This window comes from Aspergillus sydowii (genome assembly GCF_001890705.1).
Source record: "Aspergillus sydowii CBS 593.65 unplaced genomic scaffold ASPSYscaffold_10, whole genome shotgun sequence".
Lineage (NCBI taxonomy): Eukaryota > Fungi > Ascomycota > Eurotiomycetes > Eurotiales > Aspergillaceae > Aspergillus > Aspergillus sydowii.
Window position 1 is genome coordinate 946323 of NW_024467868.1, and position 21379 is coordinate 967701.

General features: G+C 53.8%; 10 protein-coding genes across 10 annotated transcripts; 5 read left to right on the top strand and 5 right to left on the bottom strand.

Moving 5' to 3' along the window:
* Window positions 1-200: 200 nt before the first annotated feature.
* On the top strand, window positions 201-3952 carry ASPSYDRAFT_157447 (uncharacterized protein; the record flags this gene model as incomplete). The annotated part of the gene is made up of 6 exons (XM_040842641.1): window positions 201-528; window positions 578-1005; window positions 1059-1228; window positions 1281-1581; window positions 2233-2252; window positions 3160-3952. 6 exons carry the CDS (start codon window positions 201-203, stop codon window positions 3950-3952), a joined length of 2040 nt encoding a protein of 679 aa, XP_040699996.1.
* Window positions 3953-4238: 286 nt separating this feature from the next.
* On the top strand, window positions 4239-5737 carry ASPSYDRAFT_406754 (uncharacterized protein). The gene is made up of 3 exons (XM_040846124.1): window positions 4239-4722; window positions 4768-5487; window positions 5539-5737. Exons 1-3 carry the CDS (start codon window positions 4525-4527, stop codon window positions 5551-5553), a joined length of 933 nt encoding a protein of 310 aa, XP_040699997.1. The 5' UTR covers window positions 4239-4524; the 3' UTR covers window positions 5554-5737.
* A 184-nt stretch (window positions 5738-5921) lies between these two features.
* ASPSYDRAFT_92383 (GcvT family protein) lies at window positions 5922-8474 on the bottom strand (the record flags this gene model as incomplete). Its single annotated transcript, XM_040852670.1, has 1 exon — window positions 5922-8474. The coding sequence occupies one exon, from the start codon at window positions 8472-8474 to the stop codon at window positions 5922-5924; it is 2553 nt and encodes an 850-aa protein (XP_040699998.1).
* Window positions 8475-8807: 333 nt separating this feature from the next.
* Window positions 8808-9739, top strand: ASPSYDRAFT_406929 (uncharacterized protein). The gene is made up of 2 exons (XM_040846128.1): window positions 8808-9630; window positions 9701-9739. Exon 1 carries the CDS (start codon window positions 9140-9142, stop codon window positions 9593-9595), a length of 456 nt encoding a protein of 151 aa, XP_040699999.1. The 5' UTR covers window positions 8808-9139; the 3' UTR covers window positions 9596-9630; window positions 9701-9739.
* On the bottom strand, window positions 9705-10222 carry ASPSYDRAFT_406307 (uncharacterized protein). The gene has a single exon (XM_040846116.1). The coding sequence runs from the start codon at window positions 10081-10083 to the stop codon at window positions 9814-9816; it is 270 nt and encodes an 89-aa protein (XP_040700000.1). The 5' UTR covers window positions 10084-10222; the 3' UTR covers window positions 9705-9813.
* On the bottom strand, window positions 9988-12796 carry ASPSYDRAFT_406469 (putative C6 transcription factor). Its single transcript, XM_040846120.1, has 5 exons — window positions 12494-12796; window positions 12336-12444; window positions 12223-12278; window positions 10840-12172; window positions 9988-10786 (listed from the first exon to the last, which is right to left on the bottom strand). Exons 1-5 carry the CDS (start codon window positions 12559-12561, stop codon window positions 10259-10261), a joined length of 2094 nt encoding a protein of 697 aa, XP_040700001.1. The 5' UTR covers window positions 12562-12796; the 3' UTR covers window positions 9988-10258.
* Window positions 12797-13032: 236 nt separating this feature from the next.
* On the bottom strand, window positions 13033-14354 carry ASPSYDRAFT_60262 (aromatic ring-hydroxylating oxygenase subunit alpha; the record flags this gene model as incomplete). The annotated part of the gene is made up of 2 exons (XM_040849832.1): window positions 13033-13483; window positions 13534-14354. The coding sequence occupies 2 exons, from the start codon at window positions 14352-14354 to the stop codon at window positions 13033-13035; spliced, it is 1272 nt and encodes a 423-aa protein (XP_040700002.1).
* A 663-nt stretch (window positions 14355-15017) lies between these two features.
* ASPSYDRAFT_207952 (uncharacterized protein) lies at window positions 15018-17330 on the top strand. The gene is made up of 2 exons (XM_040843928.1): window positions 15018-15578; window positions 15639-17330. Exons 1-2 carry the CDS (start codon window positions 15061-15063, stop codon window positions 16828-16830), a joined length of 1710 nt encoding a protein of 569 aa, XP_040700003.1. The 5' UTR covers window positions 15018-15060; the 3' UTR covers window positions 16831-17330.
* A 336-nt stretch (window positions 17331-17666) lies between these two features.
* ASPSYDRAFT_48476 (alpha-hydroxy acid oxidase) lies at window positions 17667-18996 on the bottom strand. The gene has a single exon (XM_040847626.1). It carries the CDS (start codon window positions 18666-18668, stop codon window positions 17847-17849), a length of 822 nt encoding a protein of 273 aa, XP_040700004.1. The 5' UTR covers window positions 18669-18996; the 3' UTR covers window positions 17667-17846.
* Window positions 18997-20326: 1330 nt separating this feature from the next.
* ASPSYDRAFT_92388 (uncharacterized protein) lies at window positions 20327-21211 on the top strand (the record flags this gene model as incomplete). The annotated part of the gene is made up of 1 exon (XM_040852672.1): window positions 20327-21211. The coding sequence occupies one exon, from the start codon at window positions 20327-20329 to the stop codon at window positions 21209-21211; it is 885 nt and encodes a 294-aa protein (XP_040700005.1).
* Window positions 21212-21379: the final 168 nt, after the last annotated feature.

The following is a 21379-nucleotide window of genomic DNA, read 5'->3' on the forward strand; positions in this document are numbered from 1 at the left end:
AACATTGAATGCACTGCACCAGTGTACCAGTGCACATAGCAGATTATATCCAATAACAGCCGGCGTACGTCAATCGGAAGTCCGAACCAATTTGGAGACTCCGAGATCCGCCCCCGCCCTCCGCCAGGAACATATCCGCCCATATAGTCCGCTTCTCTCCCTCGAATTGTTGCATTGGGCGCATCGAACAACAGATCGCCATGTCTGATTCTACACCTCTTCCCTCGGCTCCCGCCGTGGCAGTGTCTCCCGGCATTATCCTGCAGCCTCCTCTCTCACGGTGCGGTCGTGGGCCTGGTTTAGTCCTGGTTAGAGCCGCCAGCCATGCAGAATCGCAGGCCAATAACCATAGCCTGGACCCTGAACCGGTGCAGAAGTGGGCGGAAGAGAGCTTTGCAATTGCTCAAATAACTTTCGATTCGGAGTCAAGTGGCAGCCCTTCTTCAGTATTCGATCTCCTCCGTGATGCCGTGCAGGCATTGACTTCTCTGACGGAATGTGATAAGAAGGATAGTTTTGGGTTATTAGGTCTGTCCCGTCCCAATTACTCTTCTGAGATCCCCGTTAATAGATGCAGTATACGGCTCCCAAGCCGACTACGCGCCGGGATTCGGAGATCTTCTTTACGGTGCAGCAGTATCTGAACCGGGCAAGTTCGCTGCCGGGGTATTCTTCGATACTTGGGACGTCGTAGTGACCCCAGCTTTGCTGCATCTAGATGGATCGAAACCAAACAAACAAGATTCAGAGACTTTGAAAGTTCATTCTTACCCCGAGGTCTCCTCCTCCGGCTTCATCATCCCCGGCCATGCGGACTTCAACATGTCCTCCGGCGGCGTCGCTCACACGCGCTCCTTGACATTCATCAAGAAGCACTTGAACGGCCCATACTTTGATCTCGAGAAGATCTGGGAGGAGCACACCTACTTTGAGTTTGCCGATCGCTCGGTCGAGAAGACGATGGCGACTATGGTGCAGGAGCCATACGTCAACCACGTTCCTACTGTAAGTCAACGAAGTTAATTCGCCGTTAAAAGCAGGAATATTAATAGTCCTAGTTGACCGGCGGCATTGGACGAGAGCGATTGAGCAAGTTCTACTTGAACCACTTCATCTTCAACAACCCTGACGATACGGCCCTGGAACTCATCAGCCGAACCGTGGGAGTTGATCGCGTGGTAGACGAATTCATCTTCTGTTTCACGCATGACAAGGTCCTCGACTGGTTGTAAGTATCTAATAATCTCACCGCTATGCCGGTATACTCATAAAAATGGTAGAATTCCCGGCATCCCTCCAACCGGCAAATCTCTGCGAATCCCCTTCACGTCGGTGGTAAATATCCGCGGCGACCGCCTATATCACGAACACATTGCGTGGGACCAGGCGACGGTCCTGATTCAACTAGGACTTCTACCGGAGTATCTCCCATTTCCATACCCCTTGGCCGACGGCCGACTACCGGGGCCTGGGAAGCGGTTTGAGTACCGGGTGCCGGCGGCTGGTGCAGATACGGCCAATAAGCTTCAAAACGAACACATGGTGGAATCTAATGGGATGATAGCGTTTGAAGTTCGGGAAGTGGATGACAAATAAGGTGGAAGTTCATTATAGATCTTTGTATATAGTGGTGGAGGTTGGCCCGAGGAATATATATAACCACATTCATCCACAACACTCACTTAAAGTAGACCAATCCGACTCGAACAACTTGGGCGATTTAATCAAACGTGATACTTTATTACGACACTCAGACTGATTCGGGATATTGAAATGCGTGAAAACGTCAGAGAAGCGACCACTGCCGTAAGTCACACTCGACAAGTTCAGCTTCAGGGCACCGAACATGTCTCGAAGTCTCAAAAACAGAGATGTAGAAACAGTGCCTGCGATAACAGCCTTAAACGATTATTTATTCCAACCCTGAGAGGTCTTTTTGGAATGTTTCAACCTTGTGAGTTGTCATTTGAGGGATATATCGCCGCCATTGAGAGATCTGGACGCGATTAACCTAGTTGAGCTACAAGGGTTATGATACAGGAGGACCCACCGTCTAGCTGGAAGTGGGAGGTCGAACCGCCTTTACAAACAGCCACAAGGTAGCAATTTTTTGCTCTTTAGTTTTCACCATGCACGTTCCATTCCTGCAGACTGAGCTGAAGCTGAATGTCTCAGTCTCGAGCTGGTGATGCGCTCGGAATCCTCGGGTTCCGACGAGCCTACCAGGTCGAGTATGGCAATATACGTATACAGTGGACCGACAGGGTAAGCCAGTAGCCAAATTGCCCAATCTACGGTACAATCCCATGTATTCACCGGAAGACGTCAAGCCTTAATAACTCAAACTCAAATGTGCTGTCCGCATCGGGGCCAAAAGCCCGAGTGGGGACAGAATTCCAGAACAGTCAGATTCTCAAGCCATTGGATAGACATATATATCTCATCGAAGGATTGGAAATATACGAACAGCACTGCCGAGAGATAATGAGTGCGGCGGTGCTGCGATCCACATCAGGATCGGTGGTGCGAGTCATGGATGGCAGAGCTTAACAGGCTCGAGGCCAGCGGACATGAAACAGGGTAACGGTGGCCAGCTGGATACTGGAGGGTTCGGTTGGGAAAAGCCGAGAAACTAAATTGGCGATCAGTATTAAGTCGACTGTTGGTGTTGGTTGGAGGAGTTTGGTGTAACTCATGGTCCAACACTTGAAGCTATGCCGAACCCTTATTGCCCGGAGTACCGCGTGGGGGCTGCAGGGCGTAATGACAGAACGAGCCAGAGTTTGTTTTGCCCAGCAGATGAGGCCGGGGTATTAGTATTGCTGTTCGTGAGGTTTACAACAGTAACATTCTACAATGTTCATGATACGCCGCTGCAGTTGGAGAATCCCTGCACATTTATGTACGGATAATATTGGCTGCCAATACCAAGGTAGTTAGTTATTGCACCCCTCTTACCCCGCTCTGTAGACCTGATATCTGCGAGAGAAGGACTGAGTTGTCCTTCTTCAACTCATCAACAAGCAAAATGACCCAGGCTCAGGCTCAGGCTCAGGCTCAGCGCACCGCCATCGTAACCGGCTCAGCACGGGGCATGTAAGTCACGGCAAAACAGACAAGAAAAGCGTAGATGAGATCTTCCTACTAACTAGTTATCAGTGGGAAAGCTATTGCACTCCGGCTTGTTCAAGACGGCTATTCGGTGTGCATAAATGACATCCCCAGCAGCCAGGATGCGATCGACGCGACAGTGGATGAACTCAGCACTGCCATCCGTCAACCAGCGCAGGATGAAATCGCACCATCTCGCGTGATTGGACTTGCTGCCGATGTCACCTCCTCCACCCAAGTCGAGAGGCTCGTAAAAGAAACAGTGGAGAAACTGGGCCCCCTAACGCTCATGGTGGCCAATGCCGGGATCGCGCAGGTGAAGCCGCTGCTGGCCGTGACGGAGGAGGACATTGACAGCGTCATGTCGGTGAACGTCAAGGGCGTGTTTAATTGCTATACCCTGGCAGCCCGCCAGATGATTGCGCAGGGTGACCCGACTGAAGCTGCTGGGGTGGGCACGTACAAGATCCTGGGGGCGGCGTCGATCGTGTCGCACAAACCTTTCCCAACGCTGGGCGTTTACTCGGCCAGTAAGTGGGCGGTGCGAGGCCTGACCCAAGCGATGGCGATGGAGATGGCGCCGCATAAAATCACGGTGAATGCGTATGCTCCTGGTATTGTGGACACGGCGATGTGGGAGCAGATTGACGACGGACTGGGGGCGCTTGAGGGCCGCGGAAAGGGGGAGAGCCTCAAACTGTACTCGGACCGTTTCATCGCGCTGGGGCGGACGAGCAGGCCAGAGGACGTGGCGGGTCTGGTTGGGTTCCTGTCTGGACCAGACTCGGACTATGTGACGGGCCAGACGATGGTGGTGGACGGGGGGGTCATCTTCACGTAGCAGACCGTAGTTGTACAAGGGAACAGGCAGACGAGTTACCAAACCCGGAACCGGGCACTGATAGCGAATTGAATCATTGAATATTTAATGAGAATGCGCGATAAACTACTGCTAAGCTTTAGGTGCCCATTCCATGCTCCGCTCATCTCCGGCCGGCCTGCACTGTCGGAGCCGGTTCCAAGGACGCCGCAGCAGGCCCACTGCTGATACCTGGCCAGTAATGCCAACGAGCACTCGGAATCTGAAACAATCAGAAGCAGTCGGCCGAACCAAGCAGGTCAAGCCCTCTGTGGACGCGCCAGCCCGTTGATCGCTGGCAATACGAGCGTTTACTGGACGTGGCGACAGGCAGCCATAAAAGAGTAATCATTGGCATATCTTTCTCCCATTGAAGCTTAGCACCGCCCTAGCGTCGAGTCAGAGTGCAGGCTAGTTTCACGGCCAGGGTCTGGTGGAGCTGGGACGAGGTATGACCGCCCGAGGCGCAGCAGTGCTGTCGTGATTTATATGGACTCTCCCTCCACTGCCTGCTTCTTACCTGAACGCACATTAAACCACTTTTCACTGCCAAAATGCGACCACTTCAAATACTGCACCCCCTGCTTGTCGTGGCTCTGGGCAGCCTCGCTGTCTGTGAAAACATCGACTCCCTTGCTTCACCACCTGCTTTGCCGCCAGCCTCCAAGCCCTACACCCTCAACCTCTCCTGCGCCCAGTGTGCCTTTACATACGGCGACTGCGTCAACAGCGTCCAGCTGCCCTCATTCCTGGTATGCCACCTCTCCATATACTCTAGACCATCCCTAACCAACCAGACCATCACATTCTCTACACAAAATGACACCCTGCTCGCCAACGATAAAATCATCTTCCCCACCCCATTTCCCATGGAATTCAACGCCAAACGCACCACCGACAGCAACATCGAAGACAGCGTGCCCGTCGCATACGCCCTCGACGCACAACCCCTTCCCCACCAGCCCGACGCGGAACTCAACGACCTCTACCGCCTCAAACTCACCTTCGTCGACCTGCAGGGCCGCACGGCAACAGAAAGCCCCGTCTCGCTAGGACTCGTCCGCGACGCAGACGGGAATCTCAAAATCATCTCGGTTGAGGAAGGCCGGCCGCATCGCCGGTTCCACCACCATCACCACCACGGCGAGAACAGCGGCGGCGGCAGCTGGTGGCACCTGAAGACGTGGAAGGCGGCGTACCTGCGCTACCTGCATAGGATGACGCATTCGAGACACTGCAGGGACGGCTCGGTGCGCGTAGGGCCTGCCAAGGACGGGGTCGAATCGCGCTGTCATCGCCACCAGCGGGTCTCGGACTGGGCGGGCGATAGACACTACATGAGACATCTGCGACCGGTTCTCCTCCCGGCTCTGATGGGTATGGTTGCCGGCATTATTGCCTGCATTGCGGGGTTTATCTTAGGAAAGGTCATGGTTGCGACGTTCTACTGCTTTCGGGGGCGCAGGGCTGCGGGTGCTGGACGTCGATGCCCTGATATTTGCATTGAGGTGGATGAGGCTGTTCCTTCGGAGAAGGAGAGGTTGATGGAGGTTTACGGGGTGGACGAGGATCAGGAAGATTGACTTGTTCTCATTCTTCATCTTTTCATTCTTCCGTGTTTATTTTCTTTGTTATATGCAGCGTCATCATACATAAACGATTAGAATAGGGAATTGACGATGTGATACAAGCATTACCAACCATTGCAGTCTGTATATTCTGAGACTGATCATCGTGAAGACCTGACGACAGTCCACGTCAGCTTAGTTCTTGGAGCGCATATCTCCGCGGACCCAGCATTCTTTTGCGTTGACCCACTGCAGATCGTCGTATCTCAAACATTCGATGGCTGCCTGGAATGCAGGACGGAACCAAGTCGAAGACATCTGTTTAATGATTGGCTTGGATGACATTTGATGGTTGTATTCGTGATGATAATGAGTAATGTAGTCTATAGAACAGACTTGATCTGGATATGTCTCCTCTCAACATCAACTCCAGCCAGTTTCTTCCCATCAGCATCATACACCGGCTCAGCCACAACGCTCGCCCGAATCCTCTTCCCAAAGTACCCAATCTCGACCCCTGCCCCCTCCGCCAGGGACGCTGGAAGCCACGCATACACCACCGGCTTCCTGATGCTATATCCAAACGCTGCGGTGGTGACATACCCCACAGCCTTCCCTCCACTATAAACAGGCTCCTTGCCCATGACCATCGACCGCCCATCATCAACAGTCAAACATCTCAGCCGTCGACTGAGCGGTTCTCCCTGCCTCCGATACAGCGCAGCCCTACCCACAAACTCGCCCTTCTTGCCGCCCTCAACTGCAAACGCCAGCCCAGCCTCGTACGGGTCATGCTCCGTCGTCAAATCGCTTCCATAAGTACGATATCCCTTCTCAATCCGCAGTGCATTAAATGCAGCCCGACCACCCGCAACAAGACCGTGGATTTTCCCTGCCGTCCACAATGCGTCCCAGAGGCGGCGCCCATGCTCGGCTGTCGTTTGGATCTCCCATCCGAATTCCCCGACGTACGACTTGCGGAATACTAGGGCGGGCACACTGGCTATCGTGACGGGCTTTGCGTGCATGTATGCTAGAGATTCGGGACACAGGTCTACCGTCCCTGGTAGGTTCTGGATTACATCTAGGGCGCGAGGACCCCATAGCCCGATGGCGCAGGTGCTGCCTGTGATTTCATATACCTGCACCCAGATATTCGGTGATTTGGCCGACTGGGAGCGTGCTTCCCGGCGGAGATACGCGAGGTCATTAGCAGAGTTCGCCCCGATCTGGTATGTGGTTGCATTTAATCTCGTCACGAAGATGTCGCTGCGAATGCCCGCGTTGTCGTTAAGAAGGAGGGTGTATACGATTTTGCCTGGCTTGGTGTTGACGTTGCTGGTTGTGAGGTGTTGCAGGAGGGACTCAGCCCCCGGTCCTGATACGATGAAGCGGTGGAATGAGGACATGTCGTACATTGCGACTGCATTGCGAGTCTTCCATGCCTCTGCCGCTGAAATAGGGGAGTAGAATCGACTAGACCAGGGGTCTCGATCGACCGGGCGCCAGTGCGCAGGCAGAGATCGGACCAGGTCCCTATTGGCCTCGTACCAGAAGGGCCGCTCGAAGCCGCCGATTTCCAGGAACACCGCGCCGAGCTGGACCTGCTGCTCGTAGAATGGACTCGTGCGGAGGTTCCGGGGGGACTCTTTCGGTTGCAGTGGGTGTAGGATATCGTAGATCTCGACGAAGTTCTGCTGCGATGTCTCCGAGACGTAGTCCCTGTTCAGCTGCACTTCTTCGAATCGAGAAAGTTCGCACTCTGCCACGTCGATGCTGGCCCAGCCGCGTGTGAGGATCTCTGCTACTGCCTTTGCGACGCCCGCTGAGTGCGTCACCCAGACTGCCTCGGCGACGTAGAATCCATCGAGGTTGGGTGCTTGCCCGATCAATGGGCCTCCATCTGGGGTGAAGGAGAAGATGCCATTGAACCCATCGTCAAGTTCAGTTCCTTGCAATGCAGGGAGTAATTTCTTCGACTCTTCCCAGGCTGGCGCGAAGTCCTCGGCCGTAAACTCCAGCCGCGAGGGCATGTTCTTCTCATCGACATGCGCAGCGGTAGGCCCTAACTCCCCCGCGACAACAGGCATGGGCCGGTGGCCATAATACCCAATTCCATACCTATCCCCATGCTCACGGTAGTATAGATCCTGGTCCTGATGCCGCAAGATCGGCAGTGTCGCATTCAACCCGTTCATCTTCGAATTAACATCGCGGTTCGCCAGAGCCTCTACAGGCCCTGTCTTCGCGTACTGGTGTGCCAACGGGAGCAGTGGGATCGATACACCAGCCATAGCACCGACCTCGACGCCCCAGAACCCAGCGCAGGAGATGACAATATCTGCAGGGATGGTCGTACTCCCAGTTCGCACACCCGTAACTCTCCCCCCATCCTGCTCTATCCCCGTCACAGCCGTATGAGCCAGATACCGCACGCCCTTCGCACTCGTCGTCTGAATCAGAATCTGCGTCGCGCGCGCCGCCAGCGCCAATCCATCACTGGGTATATGTAGCCCGCCCAATACCACATCTGGATTCAAATGGGGATACATATCCAAACACTCCTTTGCCGAAACAAGCCTAGACTCAAGCCCCCAAGCCGTCGCATACCCATGCCTCCTCTTCAACTCCTGCACGCGCTCCGGCGTCGTTGCAACCTCCAACCCTCCCAGCTGGTTAAAGCACCCCTCCCCGTCCTTTTCGAGCGAGAGGAGCTTCTGCACTGTGTACTGCGCGAACCGCGTCATTGCTTTTGACGGGCTCGTTTGGAATACGAGGCCTGGCGCGTGCGATGTTGAGCCACCCGGCATGGACAGCGGGCCTTGCTCAATTACTGTGATGTTCTGGGGGTTCCATCCTTGGGAGAGGAGTTCGTCGGCGATGTTTGTGCCGACTATTCCGGCGCCGATTATCACGACGCTTTGGGAGGGTGGCATGTTGTATGGATGTGTGTGTATGAGCTTTGTCTTAATAAGAAGAGAGCGGAGAAAGAAGAGAGCAACTCGCGTTTACTAGTACCTATAAACCATCCATCCATCCATTCAGCAGAAGAATCCCGCCGGAAAAGAAACTATTAACTCATTGCCCCTCCATCCCCTTCCCCCCTCGACAGTATACCCCTCCCTCCTCGGACCCGATACCGTGGCTAGAACGCAGCGCCAGAATGGCCAGGAATAGCTATGGCCATGCCAATGACGTCTCCAACGGGCGCCGTTCCCGAACCGAACTCTCACCAGTGAAGTAAGGTAAGGGAATGCCAGAGCCTAACTTCGAGAAGGACAGCGAAGGAATTAACTAGCAGAGGCGATAAGACGGCTCAGCACGGCTGCGAACCGTGTCCGAACCGATCCCCCGCACGAGACCCTGGAACTTATCTGGTCTGGCTCGTCTGACTGGGGTTGTTGGAGCTTAAGCTCTGCTGTTGGTCCTTGCCTGTTTGGGGCATCAGGTCCTGGTTTCCTGTTTTGTTGCTAAGAATATCCAGATTGTTCCTTTTTGAGATGCTGGTGTTGATAACGTCAGGCGTGGGTGGTTCGTTGCCGTAGGTAGTGGGGATCTCCACACTGGACTGGGAAAAAGGTAATCACTCGATTATATTTGTATGCAGTTAATATTCACCATTTTAAACTCAATCAGGATAATGGTGATTGGACTCGGGTGCATTCCGGGCGAATGTAAAGGTAAGCTAGCTATCTGGGTGAAGGATCGGGTTCTATATATAGAGGTATACATTACATGCATAAGTGAATACGGCTTGTGCTGGTTATCTTCGGCAGATCCATGCAGATTAGAAATGCGAACTTTCATATTGATTGAAGGTTTTATTCACAGCCGCGATAAGAAGAGGGCAGTGTCAATAACACGCACTCCGTGGAAGGAAGATCGAAACAAAAAGATAGGCAAGAAGTGTGGTGTGGGACTTGTATGCACTCCAACGGAGCTGAGTCCACTATCGCCATGCCTAGGGCGCTTACAGACTCACCGGGGCGTAGAATGGATACATGGATACAGACTAGTAGTCGTAGAGGTTGCCGTACCTGGACATCGCGTTTCATGAATTCACGGCAGTTGCCAGTTGAAAAGATAACAGTGGTAGTCTCTTCCGAGATCCCAGTGGGGTATAGACGCAACTGCCGTTCACGGACTGACCGTGAAGCCCTAGATATCGTCAACATCATTCTATGCTGTTTATACAGGGCCGCAGTGCATGGGGTGGAGTGGAGTGGACTCGGAGGGGAGGACACGAGACGCAATGGAGTGGTCTGCTACAGCTAGCTACCTAGGGCCGGTCGTTCTGCCGTCGGACGATCCGGTGCTTGGATTTGCATGGTATGGGCCGAGTGGGCGCTTGGAATAGTCCGGTTCATACGGCGAGTCTGGTGATGGCGCTTGGAAGGGCAGTCCCGGCAGTTCCCTTGTCTTCGGGGGCTGTTCGGGGAACGTCGCAATGGCTGGGTCGGCGCTTGCGGTCAGTTGAGTTCCAGGCAGAGGATGTCGCTGGCATATATGCAGGTATCGCGGTGGTGACTGGATCGAGTGAGGCATGCGAGCACCAGCTATCTAGCTAGGACAATCGAAAGATTTCTTTTCTTTTCTCAGCAAGCAGCGCAAGCACGAGAAGCGAGAATAACATCTGCTATGGCCATAGTCAAAATCGTAAAGCTCTTGTAAGTAAGCTCCAGGTACGGTAAGGATGAATCAGATCAGATCTCAGATATTCTTATAAATTCCCAAGATTCCACCACGCCGAGCCCTCTATTTCTCCTGGAGGCATCGGCGCCCCCGAGCCATTGCCGTTGCTGCCGTGGTACTCCACGTCGTCCATGTTCCCAAAGTTGGCCGAGTCTGCCCACAGCCAGGGCGTGTTGAGCATGAGGCTGTCGACGGGCGCGACGAGGGGATCCCGCAGTGAGGTGGTGCGCAGGGACTCTGCTGTCGCTGCTGTCGGGCTCCGGTATAGAGGCATTGGCACGGCCTGTCCGCCATCCGTTGTATTCACGCTGACCTCTGGTGAGGCTGTGACGATTATATCTAGAGTAGAGATTTCATTAGGGCCCGGGGCCATGGAGGTCGGTGCCAGGGACTGGTGAAGCAGCCCTTCGCTTCCTGAGGAGTTGTCAGCGACGTTGAATTGGAGGATATCCCACATTAGGGGAATGTTGAGGTGGATTTTGGATGGGACCCAGTCGTCCAGGTCGAGGATGTCTGAGCCAGAGGCGATGCGTGTCAGTTCGTCCAGTTTCCGGCTCTATATAGATGGTCAGCTCAGCTCGATTCTGATAACGCCATGGAACAGCATACCAAGACTTCGCAGGCGCGCGAGAACGGGACAAAGGTTCGGAGAAAGTCATTGCACTTTGCAAAGTCGGCCCGCGACTTGAATTTCAGCCGGGGGTCATCGGCGCAGCAAAAGTATAGCTGCACGGTGGCTGCGATGGTCGCGACATGGGCGAAGAACGGATCTGCCAGCCGGACATTTTTCTCGGCCACCATGTCGATAAGGCGCACAATCCAGGTGGCGTGCAAGAGGACGACCTCTGACGACCGCCGCCAGAATGTGTTTGGGATTGCGAGCTTGGGGTTGTGTTGAGAGGCCATGATGTAGAGGAAGGGGTGATTCAGCACAGTTAAAATTGCATGGTATGTGAACTGCAGTTTGAGCCAAGGCACCCAGTATGCCCGGTTCATGGCAATCTCTTCTGCCGTGCGTCGGTAGAACTGGACAGCATCATATCGATGGCATAAAGGGGTGTTGTTCTCGATTTCAGTCAGATCTGATAGTACAACCGAGTACATCGACTCGTGTCTCCACGGCTCTGTCAGTCGATTGTTCGCACAGTGCGATACGTATACTCGGACGTTACTCCAGATCCAGCCAAAGTGAATGGACATGCTCCAGACACCTGTATCCTCTGGGGTCGAGCATCCAACGCCGTCTCGGGGCTCTGGAGGGGGCTTCGGGGTGTTGTCCCTCTCGTGCTCTGCAGGGTTGCACCTAGAAAGATAGGGAGGTCTCCAGGTGGCGGTCGGGATGTTAAGAAGACCCGTCTGACGGCCGTATGACTGTTCCAGTAGTTGAAGACTCCAGAATAGACGTTTCTTGCGTTCTGCCTGCCGGTCCTCTCTCGAGTATGCTGCCTCGGTGTCTAACATGGCCGCCCGACAGAGCTGCGACCCAAGGCCGAGATAGAACCGTCCCAGTTGCAACTGGCCGTCTATGAACGCAGAGTAGGCCAGCAAACAGATACTCTCAATGGTCACCAGCTCAACGGTGCCGTTGGCAATCCGCAGCATAATCAGACTCTTCGCACTGTCTGCATAGCGGTCTCCCGACTCCCGTAAGAAGCGCGAGGTCAATGCAAAGATACTGCAGACCAGCTCCTCGGGGTGAGTCTCGAGGTTTCCCAGTTCCTTTATGTTCAAGCACCAGACCGGCTGGCGATGACAGAATTCCAGGTACAGGTCGACGGCCCTGGCGACAGCGAGCGACGAGGCCGGCGGGCTGGAGTCGTCGAGCCCGAATATGGACGGGAAGGCATTGTCCTGGTTGTAGTTGATGTCTCCGTGCGAAGTCTGGGTGGAAAACTCGGTCGCGTCGTCGAGCTGGACCTGTTCCTGCTGGGGTTGTCCGGATCTGCGAAGTCAGTACGTCTCGAACTGTATAGCCAGAGTTAGGATATGTACCCAGCGCCTCGCAGTATGCGATTCACTTTCTCTTCCAGCTCCGCTAGACGGTCGCTCTGTGAAGGAAGTTAGCTCTTTGCCTTATCTTTGCCTTGTAAGACCAGGAAGCATACGTTTGGCCCGCTTGTAGAGCCCCCGGCAGCAGCATACGAGCACTGCTGATTGAGGCGCACACAGCACGAGCACGCCGGCTTCTCTCCCGGACACCGGGTCTTCTTCCTCCTGTAGACTGTCAGTTTGCAACAAGGTAAATGCGGCGGAAGCGACCGACCGGCAGTTGATACAAGCATGGTTTGAGCGCAGGCGGCGACGAGTGCCAGCGCCCTCGTTCGCGGTCATTATCTCAGGAATCACAGAACGCAAACAGAACGCAGACAGACCGCAGAGGGTGGCAAAGATCGATGCAGTAGGAATAGAGACAAGACACTGGCGGGTGATCCGCAACCAAAGAATGCCTACAGCAGGCTCGAGGCAGAGGTGGGAGATGCATCAACATGACGGCAGGGGAAGACAAGACTCCTGGGCCAGACTGGAACATCTGCGGGGTTCAGGATCAGTTCACCCTGTCTGGCAAGTGTCTGCCATGCATTACCTAGCTCCAGTCATTGCCCCAAGTCATTTCTGCCAATAAGAAAGGCAAATTAACTGGGGCGCAGGTTCCCCTCACATACATTATTGGTACGCTCGGACAACGCCCGATGACAGTCTGATTATGGGTCCGGCTATAATTACCACAGAGATAACAAACACGACTATGATAACGCTAATTCACAAAATTCACTATCTAATCATCATCATCACCACCATCGTCTACCAGGCTACTGCGGCCGGCGGCTGGCTGCCAATGGTCGAGCAGCACTCGCCCCCATTAGGGTTGCAGCTCAGACTCTGGCAGAACTGCACGTCCTGCTCGCTCACGGACGCCTCCTTGGGCAGCGACTGGCGCGAGGGCCAGATCTCCTGTCCCGCCTGCTGCTCCCTCTCGAAGTGCTGGACGACCAGGTCTCGCACTGACTTTTGGAAGTAGAGCGGCCCCTTCTCCATCGTCGGGTGCAGCTCGCCACTGACAAACACGCCGGCGTTGAGGTTCTTCTGCGCCTGGTTGCACAGGTACTTGTCCTCGGACATGATGCGCTTGTACATGCTGTTGATCTTCTCAAAGTTCTCCTCGCTGGAGTTTCTGTTCCGGTAGACTTCGTACTTCATGTTGGTCTTGGTCGCTGAAACAGGCACGAAGCGCTGCATGAAGAAGAAGTGCGGGCTAAATCGTCAGCCTGTCATTCAAATATGGTTCTAGAATCATTCACTTACGAGACAGTCATCGAGGCGTTGGGGAAGTAGTAGGTGCTGCTGATCTTCAACCCAGCCGCAATCTGCTCGGGGGTTGCGTGGCCATCGTGGATGATAGATCCGTCCTTCGTGTCCACCGAGTAACTCGACAGATCCGCAATCGAAGGAACATCCGGGTGTGCAGTGCCGCAGTGGTAGCACTCGTTGTAGTTATCGGCCAAGACCTTCCAGTTGTAGTCTCCCTCCATCTCCCAGACGTGGTCGAAATCGTACTCCTCCCACTTGATATCCTGCAGCCGGGGCTGCAAGTCAATGTCCTTGAAGTCCTCCTCCCACGACACATCCGGCTTCTCCTTGCCATCCATATTCACCCAGATGAACCCGTTAGTGTCAATGTGTACGTGGATCGGAAGCAGTCCGTTCTTGCTCTTGTCGAACCCCTCCAGCTCCTGGTATCCAGGCGCCTTGGCCAGCTTCCCGTTCAGCCCGTACGACCAGCCGTGATACTTGCACGAGAAGATCCTCGACGTCCCGCCGTCTTCCGTAACGACGGGGAATGCGCGGTGCCGGCAGACATTGTGGAAGGCGTTGATCTCGCCCTGGCGGTCGCGCACAAGCACGAAGGAGAAGCCGGAGACGTCGTACCTTAGCCAGTCGCCGGTGTTTGGGAGTCGCAGCTTGTGGGTCGTCAACAGCCATTTTCGAGAGAAGATGGCCCGGCGCTCCAGCTCGAACATCTCCTGTGACGTATACCAAGAGGCTGGTAGGGCTCTGACGGTGTTGCCTCCGCCAGCGTGGGCGGCTTCATTTTGGATGCCAAGGTAATTTAATAGTGAGGCCATTTCTGTGCCGTTGTATGCTCGCGAGCTTGTAACTGGGGGGTTGGTCTATTAAGGCGGTTGATGTCTTGTAAGATCTGCTGCGGACACGAGGCCCTTGATATAGACTTCAGACATGATCTATCTTCACCAGAAGCTCATCTTGACGATTATCCACACGAACCTTCATCGCCAGACGGTTTCTTCTCCGGACGCCACGTAACATCATAATCAGGAGGACGGACCACGAGCCATCCAGATTCCTACTCCGTCCAACCTTCCTGCTATCTAGAACAGTCCATGCCAGGGATCTCCAACCCCCTCCGAGCCTGTGACGGAGCTGGTGACCCGGGACACGGTTCATGGGCCGAGCTGCCGATATTGGCTTCCCCGCGGACCAGACCCACCAGAGCGTGGCAATAACGCAGTCCCCAGTTTCCCCGGACTTAGTAGGGCTTGAGAGATATACCAAGGTGCATATCTTGCCCTAAGTTCAGGGAGATAGGTGTGATAGTGGCCAATTAATAGTCCTCAATTACAGGCTTCCCCGTCTCGAGGACTTGTCCTATCTGAGACTTCCCGCGGAATCCCCGCATGAATCATACGTAGTTTTCGTAGAAACGGAGGAGATATATCAGGGGGTTCGGTAGTGTAACCTAGCCCTAGCCCTGCTGTACCTTGCCGGTGCACTTCGTTGTACTACTGTATACTTGCTACTTGAATTCATACAATGTCAGTTCCTAAACACACTATACATGACCCGATCCCTGATCCCCAGGGAAAGGAGTCCGAGAAGCCAGCCTCCATCCTAGCCAGCGCTCCGGACCTCGTCGGTGAGCATGGAACAGAGGAGAACGGTCTGCACCGTCGGCTGGAGAACCGCCAGATCCAGCTCATCGCCATCGGAGGCTCCATTGGGACTGCCCTCTTCGTGAGTATCAACGAGGGTCTTCACAAGGGAGGGCCTGGCAGTCTTCTCATTGCATATGCAGTCTACAGCTTCATGCTATCGCTAGTCAACAACGGAATAGCTGAGATGTCGACATACATGCCCATCAGCGGTGCCTTTATCCGGCTTGCTGGGAAATGGGTTGACGAGGCATTTGGTTTCATGGCTGGATGGAACTTCTACTTCTATGAAGCCCTCCTGGTCCCGTTTGAGATCACGGCGCTGAATCTGGTGCTTGGCTTCTGGAGTGACAATATCCCAGTAGGGGCTATTTGTGCGGCTTGTATTGTCCTATATGCGTGAGCTTTCTGAGTGCACCTTTCTATCCTGTCAAGGCTGTAAACATGCTAATTGTTCAGCGTCCTAAACGTCCTCGCAGTCAAAGCGTACGGTGAATCCGAATTCTGGCTCTCCAGCGGTAAAGTCATCCTGATAGGCATCCTCTTCTTCTTCACCTTCATAACCATGGTCGGCGGCAACCCCCAAGGCGACGCATACGGCTTCCGCTACTTCAACAACCCAGGCGCCTTCGCAGAGCACAACTCCCAAGGCACCCTCGGCCAGTTCGAAGGCTTCCTCGGCGCCCTCTGGTCCGCCTCCTTCACCTGCGTCGGCCCCGAATACGTCTCCGTGGTAGCCGCCGAGGCCAAGTTCCCACGTAAATACATCAAAACCGCCTTCAAAACCGTATACTACCGCTTCGTGGTCTTCTTCATCGGCGGCGCCCTCTCCTGCGGAATTGTCGTAGCCTACAACGATCCAGCCCTCGTGCAAGCCCTCACCGGGGAATCATCCGGATCCGCCGCCGCATCTCCCTACGTGATCGCCATGCGCAACCTCAAAATCCAAGCCCTGCCGCACCTCATCAACGCCCTCCTCGTCACAACCATCTTCTCCGCTGGTAACACGTACACATACTGCGCAACTAGAACCCTCTACGGCCTGGCAATCGACGGCCGCGCCCCCGCAATCTTCACTAAATGCACTAAACAGGGAATCCCCATCTACTGCTTCGCCCTGACTATGCTCTTCGCTTGTCTATCCTTCCTGCAGCTCTCCAAGAACTCCGCCTCCGTGCTCTCCTGGCTGATTAGTCTCACCACGGCTGCAGGGATCATCGACTACATCGTCATGTGCGTCACGTATATCTGCTTCTATCGCGCCTGCGTCGCGCAGGGGTTCGATAGGAATACACTCCCCTACAAGGGCTATTTCCAGCCGTACTGCGCGTACATCGGCCTTGTGTGGATGACGCTGATTGTAACGTGCTACGGGTATGAGAGTTTCAGGCCGTGGGATGTGACGGGGTTTTTTACGCACTACACGATGATTATTGTGGGTGTGGTGTTGTTTACGGGGTGGAAGGTGCTGAAGCGGACAAGGTGGTTGAGACCGCAGGAGCTGGATCTGTATTGGGAGGCACCGAGGATTACGGCCTATGAGGAGGTGTTGCTGTTGACGGAGAGTGAGAATTCGTTTTGGGGGGAGGTTTTTGGGGTGTTCAGAAGGGGGAAGGGGAGAATTCGCCCTGTACAGGGGGCGTCTGTTTGAGGGTGAATTAGGGCTTCATGCTACGGTGACTGTAGTGTCAGGGCGTGGGGGTGGAGTGGGATTGAAGTTGGACAAGTGGAATCGGGAGGAGTCCGGTGGGTAAGGGAAAAGTATAGTCGATGGGTCTTTGCCTGTGGTTGTTTAGTGTTCTGTCCTGTCAATATAACATCCGTGTGCAATAACATCTGCGATATATATCTTTGTGTAACAACAACCAAGGCAAGGTATCGGCCAACTACCGGAATCCCGGAAGGAATGAGGGGAATAATGAAATCAAAATCAATTAAAATAAAACTCAAACAGAATAAGAATAATTAAAAATTGAAAACCCTCCGATGAGAAGGGATCCTCCCGCAGGATCGCCGGGCATGATAACAATGCGGAGGCAACCAAATCCACTTTATGGGGTTCCCCTCCTCATATCTTTCTATCTACACCTTGATTGCCCTGTCTCAAGGCTTCACTTTACCGGCGGAAAACGGATCGGAACCGGCGGGGAGCAGAATGCGGGGACGGCAGCTGGAGACCGTGGAGTGTCTGGAGAACAACGCTACTGATCTATTCAGCGGCCTCCGATTGATCACCCTTGTCTATTCCGTGCAGTTTTAGCATGCGGGAATTCCCATCTATACAAAGCAATCTAATCTCTTGGCTCGATCTTTACCGTATCTTCACCGGCGGGGACACGGTTCCGAGCCGACTCTGCCAACGGCCGGGAGCTTGTGTGGGGTAGCTTATTGTCAAACAGCCGTTACAATGGCGCAGTTAATAGTATGCACCAAGGTCAACTTATCGTCATAGGTGCCCTGCTATTGACGGCTCGGCTCTCAAAATGGCATAACCAGCGTCAGAGCCCTGCCGGACTACTCCGGCCAGACCAGTCCGCAGGCCCAATATCATCGATATTTTGTCAAAGACGAATAAGGTACGATTATTCCAAAGCACATCGCATAATGGTTTACCCATCGTACCTTCGACGAGATTGTCTATATAATGAGAAGTCCGAGTGCGTCTTCCTACAGCTTTGATACTCCAAACCCGTTCTCTTTGGCCCGTCCCAACATAGACCTCGATATTGCTGCCACAGAGTCCACCCCCATGAGAGCCATAGTGCGAGAAAGCTCTCGTTCCAAAATATGGAAAACGCTCTCCAATCCGTTTTGCCCGCGGTAAGCGAGACCCCATAGTGCTGACCGACCGATAAGGCATAAATCCGCCCCCAGTGCCAGGGCTTTAAACACATCGCTGCCCTTACTGATCCCGCCATCGAATAGAATAGGTATGACCCCCTTGACTGCATCTGCGACCTCTGGTAACATCTCCAAGGTAGATGGGACACCGTCCAGTTGTCTCCCACCGTGGTTTGAAACAACAATGGCGTCGACTCTAGCTTCCACTGCGCGGGCAGCATCTTCCGCTGTCATTATACCCTTAACGATGATTTTCATTTCGGTTTGAGCCCGCAACCAGGGGATGACCTTGTCCCAGCGTAAACTTGCATCGACCAGTGTCGAAGAATGCTCCTGGGCTACCTTTTTTGCCTCGGCAGCTGTCCTCGCCTCGAGAAGCAGCCGGGCTTTGTTAACGCCCCCTGCGGACCTTGACTTGACATTCTCCATACGAAGACCAGGTGGGAGTTTGAAGGGGTTCTTTCTCATTGGCAAACGGTTGCCTAGAACAGCCGTATCGACAGTAAGGACTAGGGCTTCATAGCCCGCGGATTCGGCTCGTTGAATCAACGCTGCGGTCAGGTTCCGATCGCCTAGGAAGTAGAGCTGGAACCAGGGACTGGGATAATTACCGTCCCTGGGTGGCAGAGCTTCGATAACATCTTCCATTGTTGTTGTCGCGTTGGTAGACAGGATGAAATTGGTGCCGAGAGCATGGCACGCACGAGCGACGTCTATCTCGCCATTATCGCTCACCAGTTTCTGATACGCAGTGGGAGCAACAGCTATTGGGATCTCGTAGCGTTTTCCGAAAATTGTTGTCGCTGTATCCACGTTGGCGACATTTCTCAGAACCTGAGGTCGTAGTAGTACCCTAGAAGTTGAAAAGTTGAACCTCAGCAAGTAAGTAGTACCCAGTCCATGGATTCGTACTTTTTGTAGATTTGTTCGTTCCGGTTTATTGTGTTTTCGTCATCAGCTCCCGCATTGTAGTAGTCCCATACTGGTTTCTCAAGTCGCCGTCGAGCAATCTCCTTGAAATCGGCGACGGTGATGGGTTTCGCGGTTAGACTTTCAGGCTTGCTCATTTTGCTTATTAGGGGTGAAACTTTAAAATACTATCTTGGAATGGAGACAGGCTCTTCAAGAGGTTATATACCTTCACCTGGTCCGAAGCCATCGGACGTTATCCGTGACAGTGCTTCGTTGACTGATATCGCCCCCCTGCCTTGTAAGTACATATATGAAGGTTTTTAGAAGCGTAGAATAGGCTCGGGACAATGAATGTGACAATGAATGTTCATCTAGTAAGACCTACACCATAGTTCGGTTCCATCAACCATGATACTAGGCCGCGGTGCCTTATACTTCGCTGTGTTCGTTGTCGGACTGTCCCGCGTGTGTACCGGAGTTTACCCGTTGAAAATTACACTGTCTAGAGTGTTCAAAGTGATTCAGAAGACGCCCAAGTCCTAGCGATCTATGTCTATTGTTGATTCGGCCATTCCTGCGACCTCTGCCATGTTGAAGTCGATCCCATCGGCCCAGCTGTTTCATCGCCGTGCTGGTATAAAACCGCCGCCAGGTTTTATTTCCTATTACTTGTATATTCCGCTAACCAGTTATTGTCACGACTGCAGTAAATGCCTCCGAAGTGGCTATTTAGAAGCGTCTAACAATGGCTGTCTAGCACTAAGGCAGGGCAGTCACCTAGGTAGATGGGCTGTGGCCTTTCTGCCACTGCACTGCCCACATCGTTCCCTGGATTCATTGCTAGTCCCAACGTCGGCGTTCGGTGTAAAGGAACGATCCGGTTGAAAGTGGCTTGAGCTGCGAATTCCATGGGCCAATATCGAATCTTGCTGCAGGGGATGGCGGTTTAAGGTTCTAGACTTGTCTGGTCCACGGCGGACTGCTTGCTTGACCCATGGTTGCTGTCTTGGCTATCTGTGATCGTCTAACGGCGTGTCCAAGTCGACTGTCATCAAATCGACTGCCAAAACGGCCATCGGAAGCCAATTGGGCGCAATAGCTTCCGGCCCTGGTACTGCTTCAGTGCCACTATTGAAGTCTCCCGGATATGGCCATGGTCACATACGCAGTAAAGACTCGCAGATCGGCATCTCCGATGAGAGCGCGCTGATTTGGGTTTCCGGTTCCATGGAGCTGTCCTCTAGCTCCAGCGAGCCAAGGCTATACAAACTTTACGCACAGCCTTCCACGTAAAGGTTGAAAAGTCTGCTGCGGGGATGGCTCCCACTGCTATCGCCTCCCGATGATACATCTCAACGTCTTTCACTTCATCAACTCAGAAAAGATGAGCGCTGATGTCCTCCGATAGTGTGAGCCAAGATCTCACCCGGCAGGAGGAGTATGCCTTCACAGCGTTCTCCGCCATCACGCTCTACAACTCCATCGAGCTGATCATCCTCTGCCTGGCCACATTCAAGCGCTACCAGGGCGTCTACTTCTGGAGCCTGCTCATCACATCATGCAGTCTGATCGTTAATACCCTCGGCTTCATCCTGCTCTTCTTCGTCAACGTCACCCCCTACGTCTCCGTCACAATCGTGCTGATCGGGTGGTACTGCATGATAACAGGGCACTCGATCGTGCTCTGGTCGCGCCTGCATCTCGTCCTCCACCAACCTCGCACCCTGCGCGCAATCCTCTATTTGATTATATTCGATGCGATCGTCCTGCAGATCCCCACCACCGTCCTCCTCTACGGCGCCGTCACGCCCGCGGTCGAAGACAGATTCGCAACGGGCTACAACATCATCGAGCGCATCCAGCTCGTCGTGTTCTGTGTCCAGGAGTCGCTCCTGTCGGGAATCTATATCTGGGAAACAGCCAAGCTGTTGTATTTGCGCCCGCAGCGTGCGCACCGCATTATACTGATCCAGCTGCTGGCTATCAACGTCGTGATCCTGGGTCTGGACGTCGTGGTTGTTGTCTTTCAGTATGCGGGACTGTTTTCGCTGCAGGTTGTCTTTAAGCCGGTTGCGTATAGTATCAAGTTGAGGCTGGAGTATGCGATTCTGGGGCGGCTGGTGGTGTTTGCGACGGGCGCCCAGGGGTCCACATCGAGTGGCAGATCGTTGACTGAGCCCGGTCCATCGTGGCCGGCGATGGTGGGTGTGAACGATGAATACTGGAGAAGGGGAGGGGGGAGTTCGACGAGCACTTCGTGCAGATGTGGCAATTCATAGAATAGAATAATAATAAAGTCCCCAGTTGCCGTGATTTTCTATACTCCATCCCGTCTCTGGATCGCGCGGTTTCTTTGCCCCAATCATGAGATGCAGACGCGGTGACGGGCGGAGCAGGCTGCATTAGTCTGTCTTGTCAGGTCAGAATGCCGATGATTTCGCTCAGAG

Excerpts from the sequence above, each read along its gene's own strand:
- ASPSYDRAFT_406754 (XM_040846124.1), top strand. The coding sequence starts at position 4,525 with ATGCGACCACTTCAAATACTGCACCCCCTGCTTGTCGTGGCTCTGGGC. Across the intron at positions 4,723-4,767 it reads TCCAGCTGCCCTCATTCCTG|ACCATCACATTCTCTACACA; the intron begins GTATGCCACCTC and ends CTAACCAACCAG.
- ASPSYDRAFT_406929 (XM_040846128.1), top strand. The coding sequence starts at position 9,140 with ATGCAGTTAATATTCACCATTTTAAACTCAATCAGGATAATGGTGATT.
- ASPSYDRAFT_406307 (XM_040846116.1), bottom strand. The coding sequence starts at position 10,083 with ATGCCTCACTCGATCCAGTCACCACCGCGATACCTGCATATATGCCAG.
- ASPSYDRAFT_406469 (XM_040846120.1), bottom strand. The coding sequence starts at position 12,561 with ATGACCGCGAACGAGGGCGCTGGCACTCGTCGCCGCCTGCGCTCAAAC. Across the intron at positions 12,445-12,493 it reads CATGCTTGTATCAACTGCCG|GAGGAAGAAGACCCGGTGTC; the intron begins GTCGGTCGCTTC and ends GACAGTCTACAG. Across the intron at positions 10,787-10,839 it reads CGCGCGCCTGCGAAGTCTTG|AGCCGGAAACTGGACGAACT; the intron begins GTATGCTGTTCC and ends CCATCTATATAG.
- ASPSYDRAFT_207952 (XM_040843928.1), top strand. The coding sequence starts at position 15,061 with ATGTCAGTTCCTAAACACACTATACATGACCCGATCCCTGATCCCCAG. Across the intron at positions 15,579-15,638 it reads GCTTGTATTGTCCTATATGC|CGTCCTAAACGTCCTCGCAG; the intron begins GTGAGCTTTCTG and ends CTAATTGTTCAG.
- ASPSYDRAFT_48476 (XM_040847626.1), bottom strand. The coding sequence starts at position 18,668 with ATGGAAGATGTTATCGAAGCTCTGCCACCCAGGGACGGTAATTATCCC.